This window comes from Nerophis ophidion, linkage group LG20, assembly GCF_033978795.1.
Source record: "Nerophis ophidion isolate RoL-2023_Sa linkage group LG20, RoL_Noph_v1.0, whole genome shotgun sequence".
In the NCBI taxonomy this organism is placed as follows: Eukaryota; Metazoa; Chordata; class Actinopteri; order Syngnathiformes; family Syngnathidae; genus Nerophis; species Nerophis ophidion.
The window spans coordinates 14,020,149-14,038,204 of NC_084630.1; the positions used below are offsets into that span (position 1 = coordinate 14,020,149).

Consider the following 18,056-nt stretch of genomic DNA (forward strand, 5'->3'; position numbering starts at 1 on the left):
CCATATAAGTGAATGCAACGCACACTTGGTCAACAGCCATACTGGTCACACTGAGGGTGGCCGTATAAACAATTTTAACACTGTTACAAATATGCGCCACACTGAGAACCCACACCAAACAAGAATGACAAACACATTTCGGGGGAACATCTGCACCGTAACACAACATAAACACAACAGAACAAATTACCCAGAACACGTAGCAGCACTAACTCTTCCGGGACGCTACAATATACATCCCCCGCCCACCTCAACCTCTCATTTGGGACATGCTCTCCCTGAGAGAGCATGTCCCAGATTGCAAGCTGTTGTTTTGAGGCATGTTAAAAAAAATAAGTACGGAGTGGTACAGAGCGCCAATAAACCTTAAAGGCAATGCCTTTGTGTTACAGCCCAATTACATAATACGTACGGCTTTTCACACACACAAGTGAATGCAAGCATACTTGGTCAACAGCCATACAGGTCACACTGAGAGTGGCCGTATAAACAACTTTAACACTGTTACAAATATGCGTCACACTGTGAACCCACACCAAACAAGAATGACAAACACATTTCGGGAGAACACCCGCACCGTAACACAACATAAACACAACAGAACAAATACCCAGAACCCCTTGCAGCACTAACTTTTCCGGGACGCTACAATATACCCCAACCCTGCCCAACTCAACCTCCTCATGCTCTCTCAGGGAGAGCATGTCCCAGATTGCAAGCTGCTGTTTTGAGGCATGTTAAAAAAAATAATGCACTTTGTGACTTCAATAATAGATATGGCAGTGTCATGTTGGCATTTTTTGCCATAACTTGAGTTGATTTATTTTAGAAAAACCTTGTTACATTGTTTTATGCATCCAGCTGGGCATCACAACAAAATTAGGCATTATAATGTGTTAATTCCACGACTGTATATATCGGTATCGGTCGATATCGGTATCAGTAATTAAGATTTGGAAAATATTGGAATATCGGATATAGGCAAAAAAGCCATTATCGGACAACTCTAGCTGCAACTAATGTCTATTTTGATAGTAGACTGGTCATCGACTATTTTAGCAATTACTTGACTAATTGGATTGCAAGGTGTACACATCCAGTGGCTGTAATTTAGCCATCGGCTTTTAAATTAATCTTATAATTTTTTTCAGGCATGTGCTAATGAACAGTGAATAAATTGAAGATGACTACTTCATTCAGATTTATTTATTGATGCTGCTTGAAAAAATAATAATCCAATTAAACTTGTATCTATTAAAGTGCAAGGGCAGGCAACGTTCAGATAAAAACAAATAATTGCTTTATAAGCAAAGAAAAGCAGAAAGGGCAGGAATAACAACAAAACATCAAACTTATCTAGCTCCCTAAAAAAAACAGTCATTTGTGATGAAAAGTATATGCACAACAGTTAACTGGCGGACTTTGGCTAAAGGGAAAGTGAAATCTATTTTTCACACAACTTTGTCTCACTGTTGTTAGCTAGCTATCTATTAAGCAAACTATCTTACCGAGGAAAGACTGTATGCTCCAAATATCTGTTATGCCTTTGCTTTAAATGCTCCCGCATCACAGGCGCACTGCCATAAAACCAAAGTCCGCTTTGCAATCAAGCAAGTTATTTGTGTCTTGATAAATTCAGTTTTAATTCCTTGTGTTGTAGTGGCCGCAGCCATTTTTCTCTTTCTGGTGCTTAGCGGTCACTGGTCGCGCAGACACGCCAATGTTCTTTTCCATCCAGAAACACACAAGTGATAGCGTCACCTGTTATCGTTGACAAATTATATTATCCTTTTTTTCCACAAATTGTTTCACCCCTTGTAATTTACAGTGGAGTCGTTTGAATGTGGTCCTGCTTATGTCGCCAACTTGACTACATTGGGCCCACCTTGTTATTATTATATTAAGAAATGCCTGCCAAAGCTAATGTCATACATTGCTGACATGTTGTACATGTACGTATACAATTTAAGACCCAAAGGGATGATTTCTATGAAAATTGTTCCGGAAATGTTGATGTGCTCACTGTGGGTAAGCAGCATGACACGACATAAGAACTGTATATTTACACAGCAATAATCGTGAACACAGTCATTTCTTCTTTACTGCAAAATAAGTTTCAAAATATAACATATTTGCTGAAAGCGTTCAAGGCAAACAGTTTTACAGGCAACTTATTCAATGTTAACAATTCAACTAATTAGATTACATTGTGATTTTTTTTTTTTTAAATGTAATTCGTTGTGACTTAGATGTTATGAAAAAAAAAAGGACTGGCCAGTATTTGCCATGTGTTTGTCGGGCTGAAAAAATATATTCACAGAAAGTATCGGTATTTAAATTAAAATAAAAATAAAAAGATTAAAAAAACTGGCTTCACCCACCCACCCACCAAGGGTGGAACACTAAAAAGTCCGAACATTTTTTGATATTATTTTTATTTTGTAAAAGACAATTCTAAAAAGACAAATTATACAATTTAAATACAAACCTTTGTGTAAGCGTCGTGTTATAGGTGACAAAGCGTAATATTTGTTGTTACTATGCTTTTTATCATAACATTGTTTTGCTCCTTGTTCTTACATTTACATTTTTGTTATTTTTTGCTTGATTTTATATCAATAAAATCCTGCGGCCAATTTAGTGTTGCCAATCAACCTGTGAATGTTGTCTGTCTATCTGTGTTGGCCCTGCGATGAGGTGGCGACTTGTCCAGGGTGTACCCCACCTTCCGCCCGATTGTAGCTGAGATAGGCGCCAGCGCCCCCCCGTGACCCCAAAAGGGAATAAGCGGTAGAAAATGGATGGATGGATGGAAAATCCTGCGGGCCAACAAAACTTGAGCTGCGGGATGCAAATGCTCCCTTGGCTACACTTTGGAAATCCCCGATTAAACACATCTTAGCAGCTCTTTTTCCTTCTTGAGGTGGCTCTAACTAACCCACTAACCGTCACAATTCCAACCCACTAAAACCATCACAATTCATGTCAACCAACGGCTGCGATAAATCTTTTATCCCCTGTGTCGCCAAAGTCTTAATGTGGAAGAAGTGCTCAATTTAAGCCCTAGGCAGCATTGTATTTGAAGCCTCATCCCGATTATAAAATGTTTTTACGCTTTATGTGAAACAATTGGTGTATTTTTTTTTTTGTACTAAAACAAATTCAGTATTTATTTTTGTTGCCTCAGGACATATTTAAAACAAAGATATAAGGACCTTGCTATCTCTACTACAACCAGGGTTTGAACCCGGTATTTTCTGCTTTGCACAACAAGCATTAATGAACAACTGACGGTATCAGGGGGAATCTGCCATGATATCCTTGTCAGTGACAGCAGGAAGCAGCCAGGTAGGTTTGTGGTAAAATTTAATACAAAGCACCCAGTCTTTCATTTCTTGACGTTTTGCATGCGGTTCTTCTGTCAAAATAGGATCCTGTGTGGAACCAATAGTTAGTTCAGATTTTGATTTTGACGATGTCAATAAGTTAAGTTAAAGTTAGAGTTAAAGTACCAATAATTGTCAAACACACACTAGGTGTGGTGAGATTTGTCCTCTGCATTTGACCCATCACCCTTGATCACCCCCTGGGAAGTGAGGGGAGCAGTGGGCAGTACCGGTGCCGCGCCCGGGAATTATTTATGGTGATTTAACCCCCAATTCCAACCCTTGATGCTGAGTGCCATGCAGGGAGGCAATGGGTCCCATTTTTTTGGTCTTTGTTATGACTCGGCCGGGGTTTGAACCCCCAATCTACCGATCTCAGGACGGACACTCTAACCCAGGGGCCACCAATGCGGGGCGGGGTCCGCGGGCACCAGGTAGCCCGTAAGGACCAGATGAGTCGCCCGCGGGCCTGTTCTAAAAATAGCTCAAATAGCAGCACTTACCAGTGAGCTGCCTCTATTTTTTAAATTGTATTTATTTACTGGCAAGCTGGTCTCACTTTGCTCGACATTTTTAATTCTAAGAGAGACAAAACTCAAATAGAATTTGAAAAATCCAAGAAAATATTTTAAAGACTTGGTCTTCACTTGTTTAAATAAATTCATTAATTTTTTTACTTTGCTTCTTATAACTTTCAGAAAGACAATTTTAGAGAAACAAATACAACCTTAAAAATAATTTTAGGATTTTCAAACACATATACCTTTTTACCTTTTCAATTCATTCCTCTTCTTTCCTGACAATTTTAATCAATGTTCAAGTAAATGTATTTGTTTTATTGTAAAGAATAATAAATACATTTGAATTTAATTCTTCATTTTAGCTTCTGTTTTTTCGACGAAGAATATTTGTGAAATATTTCTTCAAACTTATGATTAAAAGTCAAAAAAAATATTCTGGCAAATCTAGAAAATCTGTAGAATCAAATTTAAATCTTATTTCAAAGTATTTTGAATTTCTTTTAAAATTTTTGTTCTGGAAAATCTAGAAGAAATAATGATTTGTCTTTGTTAGAAATATAGCTTGGTTCAATTTGTTATGTATTCTAACAAAGTGTAGATTGGATTTTGACCTATTTAAAACATGTCATCAAAATTCTAAAATCAATCTTAATCAGGAAAAATTACTAATGATGTTCCATAATTTTTTTTTTTTTTTTTTTTTTTCAAAAAGATTCAAATTAGCTAGTTTTTGTCTTCAATTTTTTAGGTTGAATTTTGAATTTTAAAGAGTCGAAATTGAAGATAAACTATGTTTCAAAATTAATTTTCATTTTTTTCGTGTTTTTTCCTCTTTTAAACCGTTCAATTAAGTGTTTTTTTTCATCATTTATTCTCAACAAAAATCTTCCGTGAAAGGAACAAAAATGTATCACGGAATGACAGACAGAAATACCCTTATTATACATATATATATATATATATATATATATATATATATATATATATATATATATATATATATATATATATATATCAAAGGTAAATTGAGCAAATTTTCTATTTCTGGCAATTTATTTAAGTGTGTATCAAACTGGTAGCCCTTCGCATTAATCAGTACCCAAGAAGTAGCTCTTGGTTTCAAAAAGGTTGGCGACCCCTGCTCTAACCACAAGGCCACTGAGTAGTAGATAACCACCTACATCAGCATTAGTTAGCCAGTCCGAGGTGTGTCAAAATAAATGAATTAAAGTGTAAATGTATTTACAATAAATCGACAAAATTAAACCTTTTCAATAGAAGTTTAGCACACCCAGCTTTAAAACAGTAATTTTACTATGGTAGAGTGACCGTGCCAAGCAACTTGAGGGTACCAGGTTCGATCCCCGCTTCTGCTGTTGTGTCCTTGGGCACTTTATCCACCCGCTCCCAGTGCCACCCACACTGGTTTAAATGTAACTTTAGATATTGGGTTTCCCTATGTGAAGCGCTTTGAATCACAAGAGAAAAGCGCTATATAAATATAATTCACACTATTTTTATTTTCAATGTATCTATTGAAATTAATAAATACATGTATTTTATAAATATTTTTCAAATAATTTCAATAATTTTGAGTGCAACTGTATATCCTCCAAAAAACCAAAGTCCTCTGGAGTGGACATTAGTGTTTGGTCTTCTGGCTATGAATGCAATCGGTAGATCATTTCACCACTGCGATGCAAATTCAGTCATGCATAACTAGCATCACCAGTCTAAGAATTCCATTTGCTTACCTGTCCTCTCTGATTACATCCACAAAGTGAGCGTCGCTCTTTTCTCGAAAGTTCTTTGCACGCAACTGAATAAGGGCGGAGTGTTCCATGCCAGTACCCGCTGGTCCGGTGCCAACAGCCATGCCCATACTGGTGCCGGTCATTGTGCTGGTGCTCGTCTTTTTCTCTTTCTCCTGAAGCATGTCGCACAGAGAGCTCTGGCTTGCCCGCACTGCGTCCTCCAGTGGCGGGGAGAGGAGACCGTTGGCCATCCTGAGGGGATTGCTGGGAAGGAACTGGAAACAGACAAGGAAACGGTTCTAAGTGCTATGCCTGAAACACACTTGCTGGTATTGTGCGTGCGTGTGTATGCTACACCTTGGCACTGCTCGTCTTGTGCTCCTCCTGGCAGCCGTTTAGCACTGCCATCTCATCGCCCTGCTCTGTCACTGAAGCCGTGACCTCAGTGCGCGATGCAAAAGGAGGCTGGAAAGGAAGAGCAGTGAAAGAGTTCACATACGATCAATTCATTTTGAAAGAAATAGCTAAAACTTTGAATTTGCATAGCTCATAAGGCTTGTAAGACAACAACTGGTCATGTCACAACTCGAAAAGCACTCAGAGAATGCAGACACCTTGCTATGCACGATCTCCAAATAGTAAAGAATCCTTTAAAAAATCTTGATTCCAGACGGCGATCCGGATCAACCTCATATTTACTTTGACCTTATCTCATTTCGGATATTTTCTGAAAGTTTAATCAAATCTGTCCATAGTGTTGCTAACAAACAGACAGACAAATAAACCCAGACAATTGAAGGATGAATGAAATAGCCAAGTCTGCAATGTCCTTGTTGTGTTGGTCTGTTTCTTCCAAACTCGCTGTAAGAGAGTTCACTCATTGAATCGCGATCAAGACTTTGGTTTGGTGTTGAATGAAATAAACAGAATGAACCCTCTTGTCAGTCATCCACTGTCTTTGTCTGTGTGCGCTAAGGGGGAACATACTCACATAGAGAAGTTTAGCTTTGTAATGTAGTAGTAAGGATTGGATCACCTTTAAAATCTAGTCACTTGTTACTTATCCCATTTCTGACATTTCCTGAAAGTGGTATCTACCTCAGTAGAAGCATTTTAGTCACATCTTAAAACTAATTTGTGTACTCTAGCCTTTAAATCGACCCCCCTTTTAGACCAGTTGATCTGCCGTCTCTTTCCTGCTCTGCTTTCTTTTATTTAGACGAGTTGGTGCTTTTTGAAATTGTCGCTTTCTCGGTCCGAATGGCTCTTGCTGCTGCTGGCTATGATTATAAACAATGTGAGGATGTGAGGAGCCCTACAACCAGTGACGCCACGCGCACATCGTCTGCTACTTCCGGTACAGGCAAGGCTTTATTATTAGCGACCAAAAGTTGCGAACTTTATCGGCGATGTTCTCTGCTAAATCTTTTCAGCAAAAATATGGCAATATCGCGAAATGATCAAGTATGACACATAGAATGGACCTGCTATCCCCGTTTAAATAAGAAAATCTCATTTAAGTAGGCCTTTAAATAACAGAAAGACAACTTCCATTCTAACACACTTTTAAGTTGAGGTACCACTGTATTTGTATTTTTTCCCCCCGAACACAATGATTTAGTTTTATTTGTGACCTACCCCAGTCCTATCTGGTGGTTGGTTGGGCAGCAAAGGCTCAGCAGCTTGGCCTCCCCCAAGGATGATGTCCGGGGTATGGCTCGGAGTACAGGAGGGCATCCCTACAAAGTCACCTCCCAGTTGAGAACAGCCACATTGTATGTCGCGTCCCCATTTACGTCCTGAGATCAGGTAGGTTTTTAACCCTGAGGGGAAAAAAAGAAGCAAAATCAAAACATTTAGCTGTCTTATTTTGACTTAAAAGTACAGAAAATAAAAAATGTAGGAGACAAATGTATTACATAATATTGACGGTTATAAATGACCAAAATAATAGTGTCCAAGCAGGTGGTAATGCAACACTGTTTGTTTCACCAACCCTGTTTACACATCATCCAAACGCTCATGTTCACACTGCTGCAGGGCCAACAAGGAAATACGCAAACAGTGGATTAGTGTGGTGGCCCGTAGCCAACTGCAATCAGCCTGTCCAAACACACACTAACCCGACTGGATGGCCTCTGTGCTCAAAAAGCTGAAGGTGTAATACGTTAGCATTTTAACGAACAGAGTATTTGCTGGTCACAAAGGCATGTTGGTACAGGGATTTTTGTGTATCTCAGCAGTCTAAATTTTTTCAGAAGAAAGTAACAGTTAGTAAACGTTTGTTTCCCTTAAAGGGGAACATTATCACAATTTCAGAAGGGTTAAAACCAATAAAAATCAGTTCCCAGTAGCTTATTTTATTTTTCGAAGTTTTTCTGAAAATTTTACCTATCACGCAATATCCCGAAAAACGACTTCAAAGTGCCTGATTTTAACCGTCGTTATAGCCACCCGTCTATTGTCCTGTGACGTCACTTCGTGAAGCCAACAAAAACAACTATGGCGGATAGCACAGAAAAGTATGGCATAGTAGCTCGGATTCAGACGGACTCGGATTTCAGCACCGTAAGCTATTCAACAGATTACGAATGTATTGAAATGGATGGTTGGAGTGTGGAGGCAGATAGCGAAAACGAAATTGAAGAAGAAACTGAAGTAATTGAGTCACATCACGACAGACAGCGGCATCGAGGACGAATTCGGCGATCGCCTTCTAACCAACGATTGCATCTTATGACCACTGGTGCAACTTTAATCGGTCGATTGGTAGGTGTTTGTTTGGCATTTAAAGGGGGGGAGAGAAAGGCTGGATGCAAATATAGCTACAAATGAGGAAAAATGATGCAATATGTACATACAGCTAGCTGAAATGGCATATTAGCATCGATTAGCTTGCAGTAATGCCGTGAGCAAATATGCCTGATTAGCACATAAGTCAATAACATCAACAAATTTCACCTTTGTGATTTCTTTGACTTTATCGTTGGAAATGCATTTGCTTTGAGTGTCGCAGGATATCCACAAATTCTTGCCATCTCTGTCGTAGCATAGGTGTCGTCGGTAAAATGTGCGTCCAATTTCTTGCCACTTTCGCATCTTTTGGCCACTAGTGCAACTTGAATCCGTCCCTGTTCGTGTTGTTACACCCTCCGACAACACACCGACGAGGCATAATGTCGCCAAAGTACGGAAAACAGTCGAAAAAACGGAAAATAACAGCTGATTTGACTTGCTGCGTGTAATGTGTTTGAGAAAATGGTGGACTGCTTCACGTTTTGACGTCACAACGCTCCGACAGCGAACAATTGAAAAGGCGTTTACATCGCCAAATTCACCCTTTTAGAGTTCGGAAATCGGTTAAAAAAACATAAGGTCTTTGTTCTGCAACATCAAGTTAAATATTGACGCTTACATAGGTCTGGTGATAATGTTCCCCTTTAAGCATTCCAGTTCAGGCCATTAGATAGATAGATAGATAGATAGATAGATAGATAGATAGTACTTTATTGATTCCTTCTGGAGCGTTCCTTCAGGAAAATTAAAATTCCAGGAGCAGTGTACAGAGTTGAGATCAATTTAAAAAAAAGTAAAAAGTAAATAATGGGGGTTTAAAAGGAAACGAAATAGAGAAATATTACAAAAAGAATAAAAACAATGGGAATAACAATATAACAGTAAAATAAGAATATATCAAGACTTACTCTGTGAGATTTACATGACTCTAAAACTGAAAGGAAATTAACTGCCTAACTGTTATTATTATAACAAAACATTATTGAACATAATTTTTCCGACTATATTCTTTAGACCAGTGGTTCTTCACCTGGGTTCGATCGAACCCTAAGGGTTCGGTAAATCGGCCTCAGGGGTTCGGCGGAGTCTCCACCACGGAGGTATAGACACATCCGAATTATCGTGTAAATAAAAACTTCTCCCTGTCGGCGTATTATGGATACCCCCAAACAATGTTCCCTCTAATTTTCCATCTGATTTTCAGGTTTTTTGATTGATTGATTGATTGAAACTTTTACTAGCAGATTGCAAAGGAAGATAATACATTATATGATACAGTAGAGTTTACACAGTACAGTACATATTCTGTACAAGTGACCACTAAATGGTAACACCCAAATAGGTTTTTCAACTTGTTTAAGTTGGGGTCCACGTTAAGCAAGTCATGGTAAGGTGTGTAATTTGTTGTGAAATCATGGTTTTGTTCTGTGAACAAGGTGATGTTCATGCACGGTTCATTTTGTGAAATAACAAAAAAAAAAACATAAGTTTTTCTTGAATTAAAAAAAAACAACATTTTATTTTTCACTAGAGAAGGGTTTGGTAAATGCGCATATGAAACTGGTGGGGTTCGGTACCTCCAACAAGGTTAAGAACCACTGCTTTAGACACAACCCTAAAAAAAATGTAACTCTGTATTGCTTTGTTAACATATAAAGTTATGCTCAAAAAGTTTAAGTGAATTTTCATTTGTAGTATAGTTGCAAATGTTTTTGAAATGAATCTACTTTGACAATGTTGCAAAATCTTGCACCACTCTGAAAGATCCTGGAGAAATTAGGCATAAAATACATACCTTTTTTTTATGAAAATGTAAAAAATAAATAAAACGCTGCGTCATTGAGACCCAGAATATACCCATTCATTATTTCACAAGATGAATAATGTTGGTTTGTCGGTCGGGTAGGTTGCTTAGAGTTTATTCCGAACATTTATACAATTTCAATACGATACATCCCATATTTTCCATTTCTCTTCCTACCCAAAAAGGAGTAGGAAAGAGCTAAGCTTGTTTAATCCTACCCCATTTCACCTCACAGCAATTATTAACACATATATTTAATTTTTGTTCTCATTTTGTAACACCATATACAACAGGGATTTCGAAATACAACAGTTCTGGTAATACATAGTTAAGTCAGTTATGATTCACTTAATGACATAATCTTATTTTCCAGAAGTTTAATACGTTTATCACAATTGGTCTTCCTTGTCCTTTGTAAATAAACACTTTGAGTTCCAACAGTTGTTTTTTTTAAACTGGATCATATTAGTAAAGTACATTGTTTGATTTCTTTGCTTAATACATTCCATAATTTATTCCACTTACTGATATGCCAAAGTTGTAAAGTTGGGCTTTACTGTATTACATAGACATGAATTTATCAATGAAAAGAAGAACATACATAAGAGCCTACTTGAGCATCAGCAATTTAAAATCATTAACTCAGTAAGAGTTCGTAAAAGCCTTTGGTGCAATATGATTCCAAAACGTGGGTGAGTACAAATATATATGGCTGCAGCTATCGATTATTTTAGTAATCATGTAATCTATCAAATAGTTTGTTCGATTAATCGAATAATCGGATTAAACATACTTTATAGCTTCAATGCATATTTTAGGGAACATAGTTGAAATAAAAACAATTCTGCTTGTATTAACCTTAATTCTTTTTTTTTTTTTAAATAAAACAATCAAAATTGAACGTGCACTTTCAACAATAAAAAAAACAAAAAATATATACAAATTAAATCAGATAAAACCGATCGTAGCACCCACACACCATAGCTATTACAGCGACCGTGCAGAAACTATATTGACGTTTTTAAAGTAGTGGGCACTCTATGCGGTCTGGATTTTAGCAGTTTTATTAGTTACACTCATTAAACGATTAATCAATGCAACAGAATATTAATCAGAGCTTGTTTTCTAATTGTATTAATCAATTTAATCTATTAATCGTAGCACCCTTACATAAATCCAGGCTTTTTGCAAAACAACTGAATATTATTCCAGCAATTAGGTGGTGAAACTAACATTATGACGTAGGCTCATTACATGCAAATCAAGATATTTCAAGCCTTTTTAAAAAAAATATATATATATAATTGTGGTGATTGATTATGGCTTACGGCCTATGAAAAACTTGATTTAAAAATCCCTGAAATATGGGGTTTAAAAAAATAAAGCCATCCATCCATTTTCTATCTCTTCTCCCTTTTGGGGTCGCGGGGATGCTGGAGCCTATCTCAGCTTCATTCTGGCAGAAGGCGGTGTACACCCTGGACAAGTCGCCACCTCATCGCAGGGCCAACACAGATAGACAGACAATATTCACACTCACATTCACACACTAGGCCAAATTTAGGCCGATCAACCTATCCCCAGGTGCACGTCTTTGGAGGTGGGAGGAAGCCGCAGTACCCGGAAGGAACCCACACATTCACGGGGAGAACATGCAAACTCCACACAGAAAGATCCAGAGCCTGGGATTGAATTTAGGACAACTCAGGACCTTCATATTGTGAGGCACATGCAGTCACCCCTGTTCCACCGTGCTGCCCCATCAAAATCAATGTTTTAAATTACTGAAATATTCAAGGCTCCAATTACTTCACAACAAAAATTTTACTTAAAAATATTTTTGGGGGGGAAAATATTGCATATTTTGTATTTCACATATAAAAAACCTATGTTTTCTTCGACAAAAGAGCATAAAACAAATACAACTTATAATCAACGGATGGATTTGAAGTTGATCTGGAGACTTAAGCGTGGTATGACTTTTTAAAAACACATTTATGAGTAGGGGTATTTCGGATAGTCAAGAATTTTGTTTTGTTTTTTGTTTTTTTTAAACTGTCATTGCTCAAAAAATAATACTCAATTAAAAGTTGCTCTAAAAAGCTATTTCTAAAAATGTGTTTTCGGGACCCCCAAAACATAACATTTTTCGCCATACCTGACTATTCACAAATAATAGCCATTCTCCTTGTTGTAGGAATAATATAACCATCCGATACATGCCGTACTGTTTTAATTGTTTATCTATTTTCTGCCATTTGAAATCAATAAGAGAAAGATGAAGGAAATGCACATTACCATCTAAGAGGGGAAATCAACAATAAATAAATTATTGTTATTTTTATTTTCCATTGGATAGGATAGTCTCTTTGTCAATGGGACGGCGTGGCGCAGTGGGAGAGTGGCCGTGCGCAACCTGAGGGTCACTGGTTCAAATCCCACCTAGAACCAACCTCGTCACGTCCGTTGTGTCCTGAGCAAGACACTTCACCCTTGCTCCTGATGGGTGCTGGTTGGCGCCTTGCATGGCAGCTCCCTCCATCAGTGTGTGAATGTGTGTGTGAATGGGTAAATGTGGAAGTAGTGTCAAAGCGCTTTGAGTACCTTGAAGGTAGAAAAGCGCTATACAAGTACAACTCATTTAATGTTCTGAACTCCTGTTTCAATGCCAGTGTTATATTAAGAAGAATATAGTGGGATGGGCTATAGTGCAGTACAGTGAGAAGAATGACGATAGCTGATCTCATATTATTCTTCTAAACATTTAAACTAGATGGGACATAATAATCAGCACCTTTTTTTGTTTCAAGACACTATTCATTAATTGTCATGAGAGATGTCCGATAATATCGGGCTGCCGATATTATCGACCGATAAATGCTTTAAAATCTAAAATCGGAAATAATCGGTATCGGTTTCAAAAAGTAAAATTTATGACTTTTTAAAACGCCGCTGTACGGAGTGGTACAGAGCGCCAATAAACCTTAAAGGCACTGCCTTTGTGTTACAGCCCAATTACATAATACGTACGGCTTTTCACACACACACAAGTGAATGCAAGCATACTTGGTCAACAGCCATACAGGTCACACTGAGAGTGGCCGTATAAACAACTTTAACACTGTTACAAATATGCGTCACACTGTGAACCCACACCAAACAAGAATGACAAACACATTTCGGGAGAACACCCGCACCGTAACACAACATAAACACAACAGAACAAATACCCAGAACCCCTTGCAGCACTAACTTTTCCGGGACGCTACAATATACCCCAACCCTGCCCAACGCAACCTCCTCATGCTCTCTTAGGGATAGCATGTCCCAAATTCCAAGCTGCCGTTTTGAGGCATGTTACAAAAAAGTAATGCACTTTGTGACTTCGATAATAAATATGGCAGTGCCATGTTGGCATTTTTTTTCCATAACTTGAGTTGATTTATTTCGGAAAACCTTGTTACATTGTTTAATGCACCCAGCGGGGCATCACAACAAAATTAGGCATAATAATGTGTTAATTCCACGACTGTATAAATCGTTATCGGTTGATAATCAAGAGTTGGACAATATCGGAATATCGGATATCGCAAAAAAGCCATTATCGGACATCTCTAATTGTCAATCATACACAGAATAATTGATGAAATATTATTCACATCTCAAAAAATATAGTGTAAAGTAGAGCTGGGTACATGATTAAAAATACAATAATGCAATATTTTAATATGGTAATATATTGCGATATTCTACATAGTAGAACCACACCATTAATGGACATCGAATCAACATTGAGGTTTTTCTTAGTGCAAAACCAAACCGAGAGAGGCGGAGGTGTTGGGTTTCTTTACCGCCGTCACCAACATTTGAGTGACATACATGCTCGCCAATCATAATTGTTAAGTCTTATGCCCTTTGAATTCTAGCCAATCAAAAGTGGTTAAGGAAACAGCAAGTGTGTATGCGCCGCACTGGAGCAGCCTTTACACTAATAAAAAACACCACTTGCACCATGAAAAAAAGGTTTGATGGTGACTACACTAAGCCTGGGCTGATAGTCAATAAATCAATCAATCGAACAATAAAAGAAAATTAAGTTGCCGGTATGGATAAATTGCTACATGAGTGTGTTTGTTTTCTTTGTCTCTCACTTCAAACAGAGAGAAAGCATCTGAGCACGTTCATTTGACAGTATAATTAACTTAACGCTGTAAGCTCTCTTTGCAGTCATTCACAATCTTTGTCCCGGGTTGGCAGAGAGCAAGACCGCTAGTTTACACCCACAGGAAGCACGTACAGAGAACCTCGCTACTCGTAACTCGCTAGTGAGAAGTCCTGCAAAGTAACAAAAACTACCAAGAAAAAATATGATTAAAAAGCCTAATGTCACGTTGTGAGAATATTTCATCTTCAACCTGGATGGGCAATATGAGCCCATCAACATAAACGAACGAGCGAGGATTCTGTGATGGCAAAAAAAAAAAAAAAAGGACAACCTGACCTAGTTTTTCCAACTGGAAAGAAAATGCTCTTTATAATGTTGAAGATGTATTTAAATTAAAATGTTGCTCACAGAAATTAGCCCATTTTATTTATTATGGACAAGTAAATACAGTACAATTGTTAACAATTTCACAGTAATGAGAAATGAAAGTTTATGTCCTTGTATATAGTCACTTGCGTTATTATTATGTTTACAGGCAGCACAGCAGGGGTTCGATTCCCGGCTTCAGCCATCCTAGTCACGTCTGTTGTGTCCTTGAGCAAGACCCTTCACCCTTTCTCCTGATGGGTTGTGGTTAGCGCTTTGCATGGCAGCTCCCCCCATCAGTGTGTGAATAGGTGAATGTGAAAATAGTGTCAAAGAGCTTTGAGTACCTTGAAGGTAGAAAAACTCTATACAAGTATAACCCATTTACCATACTGCAGTATTTCGGTTTTAAAGTCTTCACAAGTGAAGTGAAGTGAATTATATTTATATAGCGCTTTTTCTCTAGTGACTCAAAGCGCTTTACATAGTGAAACCCAATATCTAATTTTTACATTTAAATCAGTGTGGGTAGCACTGGGAGCAAGTGGGTAAAGTGTCTTGCCCAAGGACACAACGGCAGGGACTAGGACGGCAGAAGCGGGGATCGAACCTGCAACCCTCACGTTGCTGGCACGGCCGCTCTAACAACCGAGCAATACCGCCCCAATAATACCGTGACACCCTAACAGTATCAAAAGAAAAACTTGGTGTGTAATTTATTTTCCATGCTTTAGCGTTGACACGTGTCTGAAATAAATTACATTTCCCAGAATCCTCTACGCTGAGCGGGACACCAAGGAGGGGGTACGGAATGCTGTAAGCAGGAAGTAAGTGTATTCGTAGTCAATAACAGGATTTTTTTTATTTTTTGATATTTCCTTCAAAATGTCTTTAAAATCTATCTACAAACCATGTTTCCATATGAGTTGGGAAATTTTGTTAGCTGTAAATATAAACGGAATACAATACTTTGCAAATCCTTTTCAACCCATATTCAATTGAATGCTCAACAAAGACAAGATATTTGATGTTCAAACTCATAAAAAAAAATTTTGTTTTGCAAATAATAATTAACTTAGAATTTAATGGCTGCAAAACGTGCCAGAGTAGTTGGGAAAGGGCATGTTCACCATTGTGTTACATCACCTTTTCTTTTAACAACACTCAATAAACGTTTGGGAACTGAGGAAACTAATTGTTGAAGCTGTGAAGGTGGAATTCTTTCCCATTCTTGTTTTATGTAGACCTTCAGTCGTTCAAACGTCCGGGGTCTCCGCTGTCATATTTTAAGCTTCATAATGCGTCACACAATTTCGATGGGAGACAGGTCTGGACTGCGGGCAGGCCAGGAAAGTACCCACACTCTTTTTTTACGAAGCCACGCTGTTGTAACACGTGCTGAATGTGGCTTGGGCTTGTCTTGCTGAAATAAGCAGGGGCGTCCATGAAAAAGACAGCGCTTAGATGGCACCTTATGTTGTTCCAAAATCTGTATGTACCTTTCAGCATTAATGGTGCCTTCACAGATGTGTAAGTTACCTATGCCTTGGGCACTAATGCACCCCCATACCATCACAGATGCTGGCTTTTGAACTTTGCGTCGATAACAGTCTGGATGGCTCGCTTCCCCTTTGGTCCGGATGACACTATGTCGAATATTTCCAAAAACAATTTGAAATGTGGACTCGTCAGACCACAGAACATTATTCCACTTTGCATCAGTCCATCTTGGATGATCTCGGGCCCAGAGAAGCCGGCGGCGTTTTTGGATGTTGTTGACAAATGGCTTTCACTTTGCATACTAGAGCTTTAATTGGCACTTACATTTGTAGCGACGAACTGTACTTAGTGACAGTGGTTTTCTGAAGTGTTCCTGAGCCCATGTGGTGATATCCTTTAGAGATTGATGTCGGTTTTTGATACAGTGCCGTCTGAGGGATCGAAGGTCAAGGTCATTCAAAGTTGGTTTCCGGCCATGCTGCTTACGTGGAGTGATTTTTACAGATTCTCTGAACCTTTTGATGATATTATGGACCGTAGATGTTGGAATCCCTAAATGTCTTGCAATTGCACTTTGAGAAACGTTGTTCTTAAACTGTTTGACTATTTGCTCACGCAGATGTGGACAAAGGGGTGTACCTCGCCCCATCCTTTCTTGTGAAAGACTGAGCATTTTTGGGAAGTTGTTTTTATACCCAATCATGACACCCACCTGTTCCCAATCAGCCTGCACACCTGTGGGATGTTCCAAATAAGTGTTTGATGAGCATTCCTCAACTTTATCAGTATTTATTGCCACTTTTCCCAACTTATTTATCACGTGTTGCTGGCATCAAATTCTAAAGTTAATGATTTGCAAAATACATTTTTCTTATCAGTTTAAACACCAAATATGTTGTCTTTGTAGCATATTCGACGGAATATGGGTTGAAAATGGTTTGCAAATCTTTGTATTCCGTTTATATTTTCTTTTAACACAATTTCCCAACTCATATGGAAACGGGGTTTGTATTTGAGTTATGTTGCTAACACAAACAAACCCTGGCGAAGGTTCTGCAAAGCAATGCGTGCCACTTTTGTCTCCAGCATTTCCAAGGCAACAGAGCCAGCCGGTCACGTCGCACTACAAGGCGCTAATCACCCCAAAAAATTGTTCAACGCTGGAAATATGAGGAAACCGAAAAACAACTTAATAAATCCTTAATCCGCCCATTATTTTTTTCCAACGTTTGTCTCTTTCGTTGTCGCAAACAGGCTGGAGCATGTCTGACTGCATTTGGGCAAAAGGCAGCGTACACCCTGGACAAGTCGCTACCTCATAAACGCTCATCCAGAAAAGATATTTCAAGCCTGTGAAGCCAAACATCAGTTTGTGAGGTATTCACATTATTAAAAGTTATATTGTTAGGTAATTTTTCTGAGAAACATCACATTCCAGACTGATATAAACATGTCCACTGTAGAGGACAACGCTTCTCAGAAAGTAAAAGTTGAAAGACACTTAAGTGAACATTATTGTTTTACACTCGATGTTTACATTGTCACTTTAAAGGCACGCAACTGTATGTTTTTTAATAATTGCTTGAAACAGTTGATGTTTCCTCACAATTCTTCGCACTTAAAAATGTATGTTTTGAAGTAATACATATGCTTGAACAGGTATGTCAAACATGGGGCCCAAAAGGTTCAATTCGGCCCGTGAGATGACTTTGCCAAGTATAAAATTGAGCTGCATTTTTAAATGAAAGAAACTGCTGTTCTAAA

The 18,056-nt window shown here is 38.2% G+C and overlaps 1 protein-coding gene across 2 annotated transcripts in view; it reads right to left on the reverse strand.

Annotated features, from left to right (window-relative positions):
* adcy9 (adenylate cyclase 9) overlaps nt 1-18,056 on the reverse strand; it is a 121,302-nt gene that overhangs the window by 41,906 nt on the left and 61,340 nt on the right. For both annotated transcript variants that reach the window (XM_061880516.1, XM_061880515.1), the window contains exons 2-4: nt 7,300-7,484; nt 6,019-6,126; nt 5,662-5,936 (exon numbers count right to left, since the gene is read on the reverse strand). In XM_061880516.1, the coding sequence (XP_061736500.1) occupies nt 5,662-5,936; nt 6,019-6,126; nt 7,300-7,484 (568 nt within the window). The remainder of the gene's footprint in view (nt 1-5,661; nt 5,937-6,018; nt 6,127-7,299; nt 7,485-18,056) is intronic.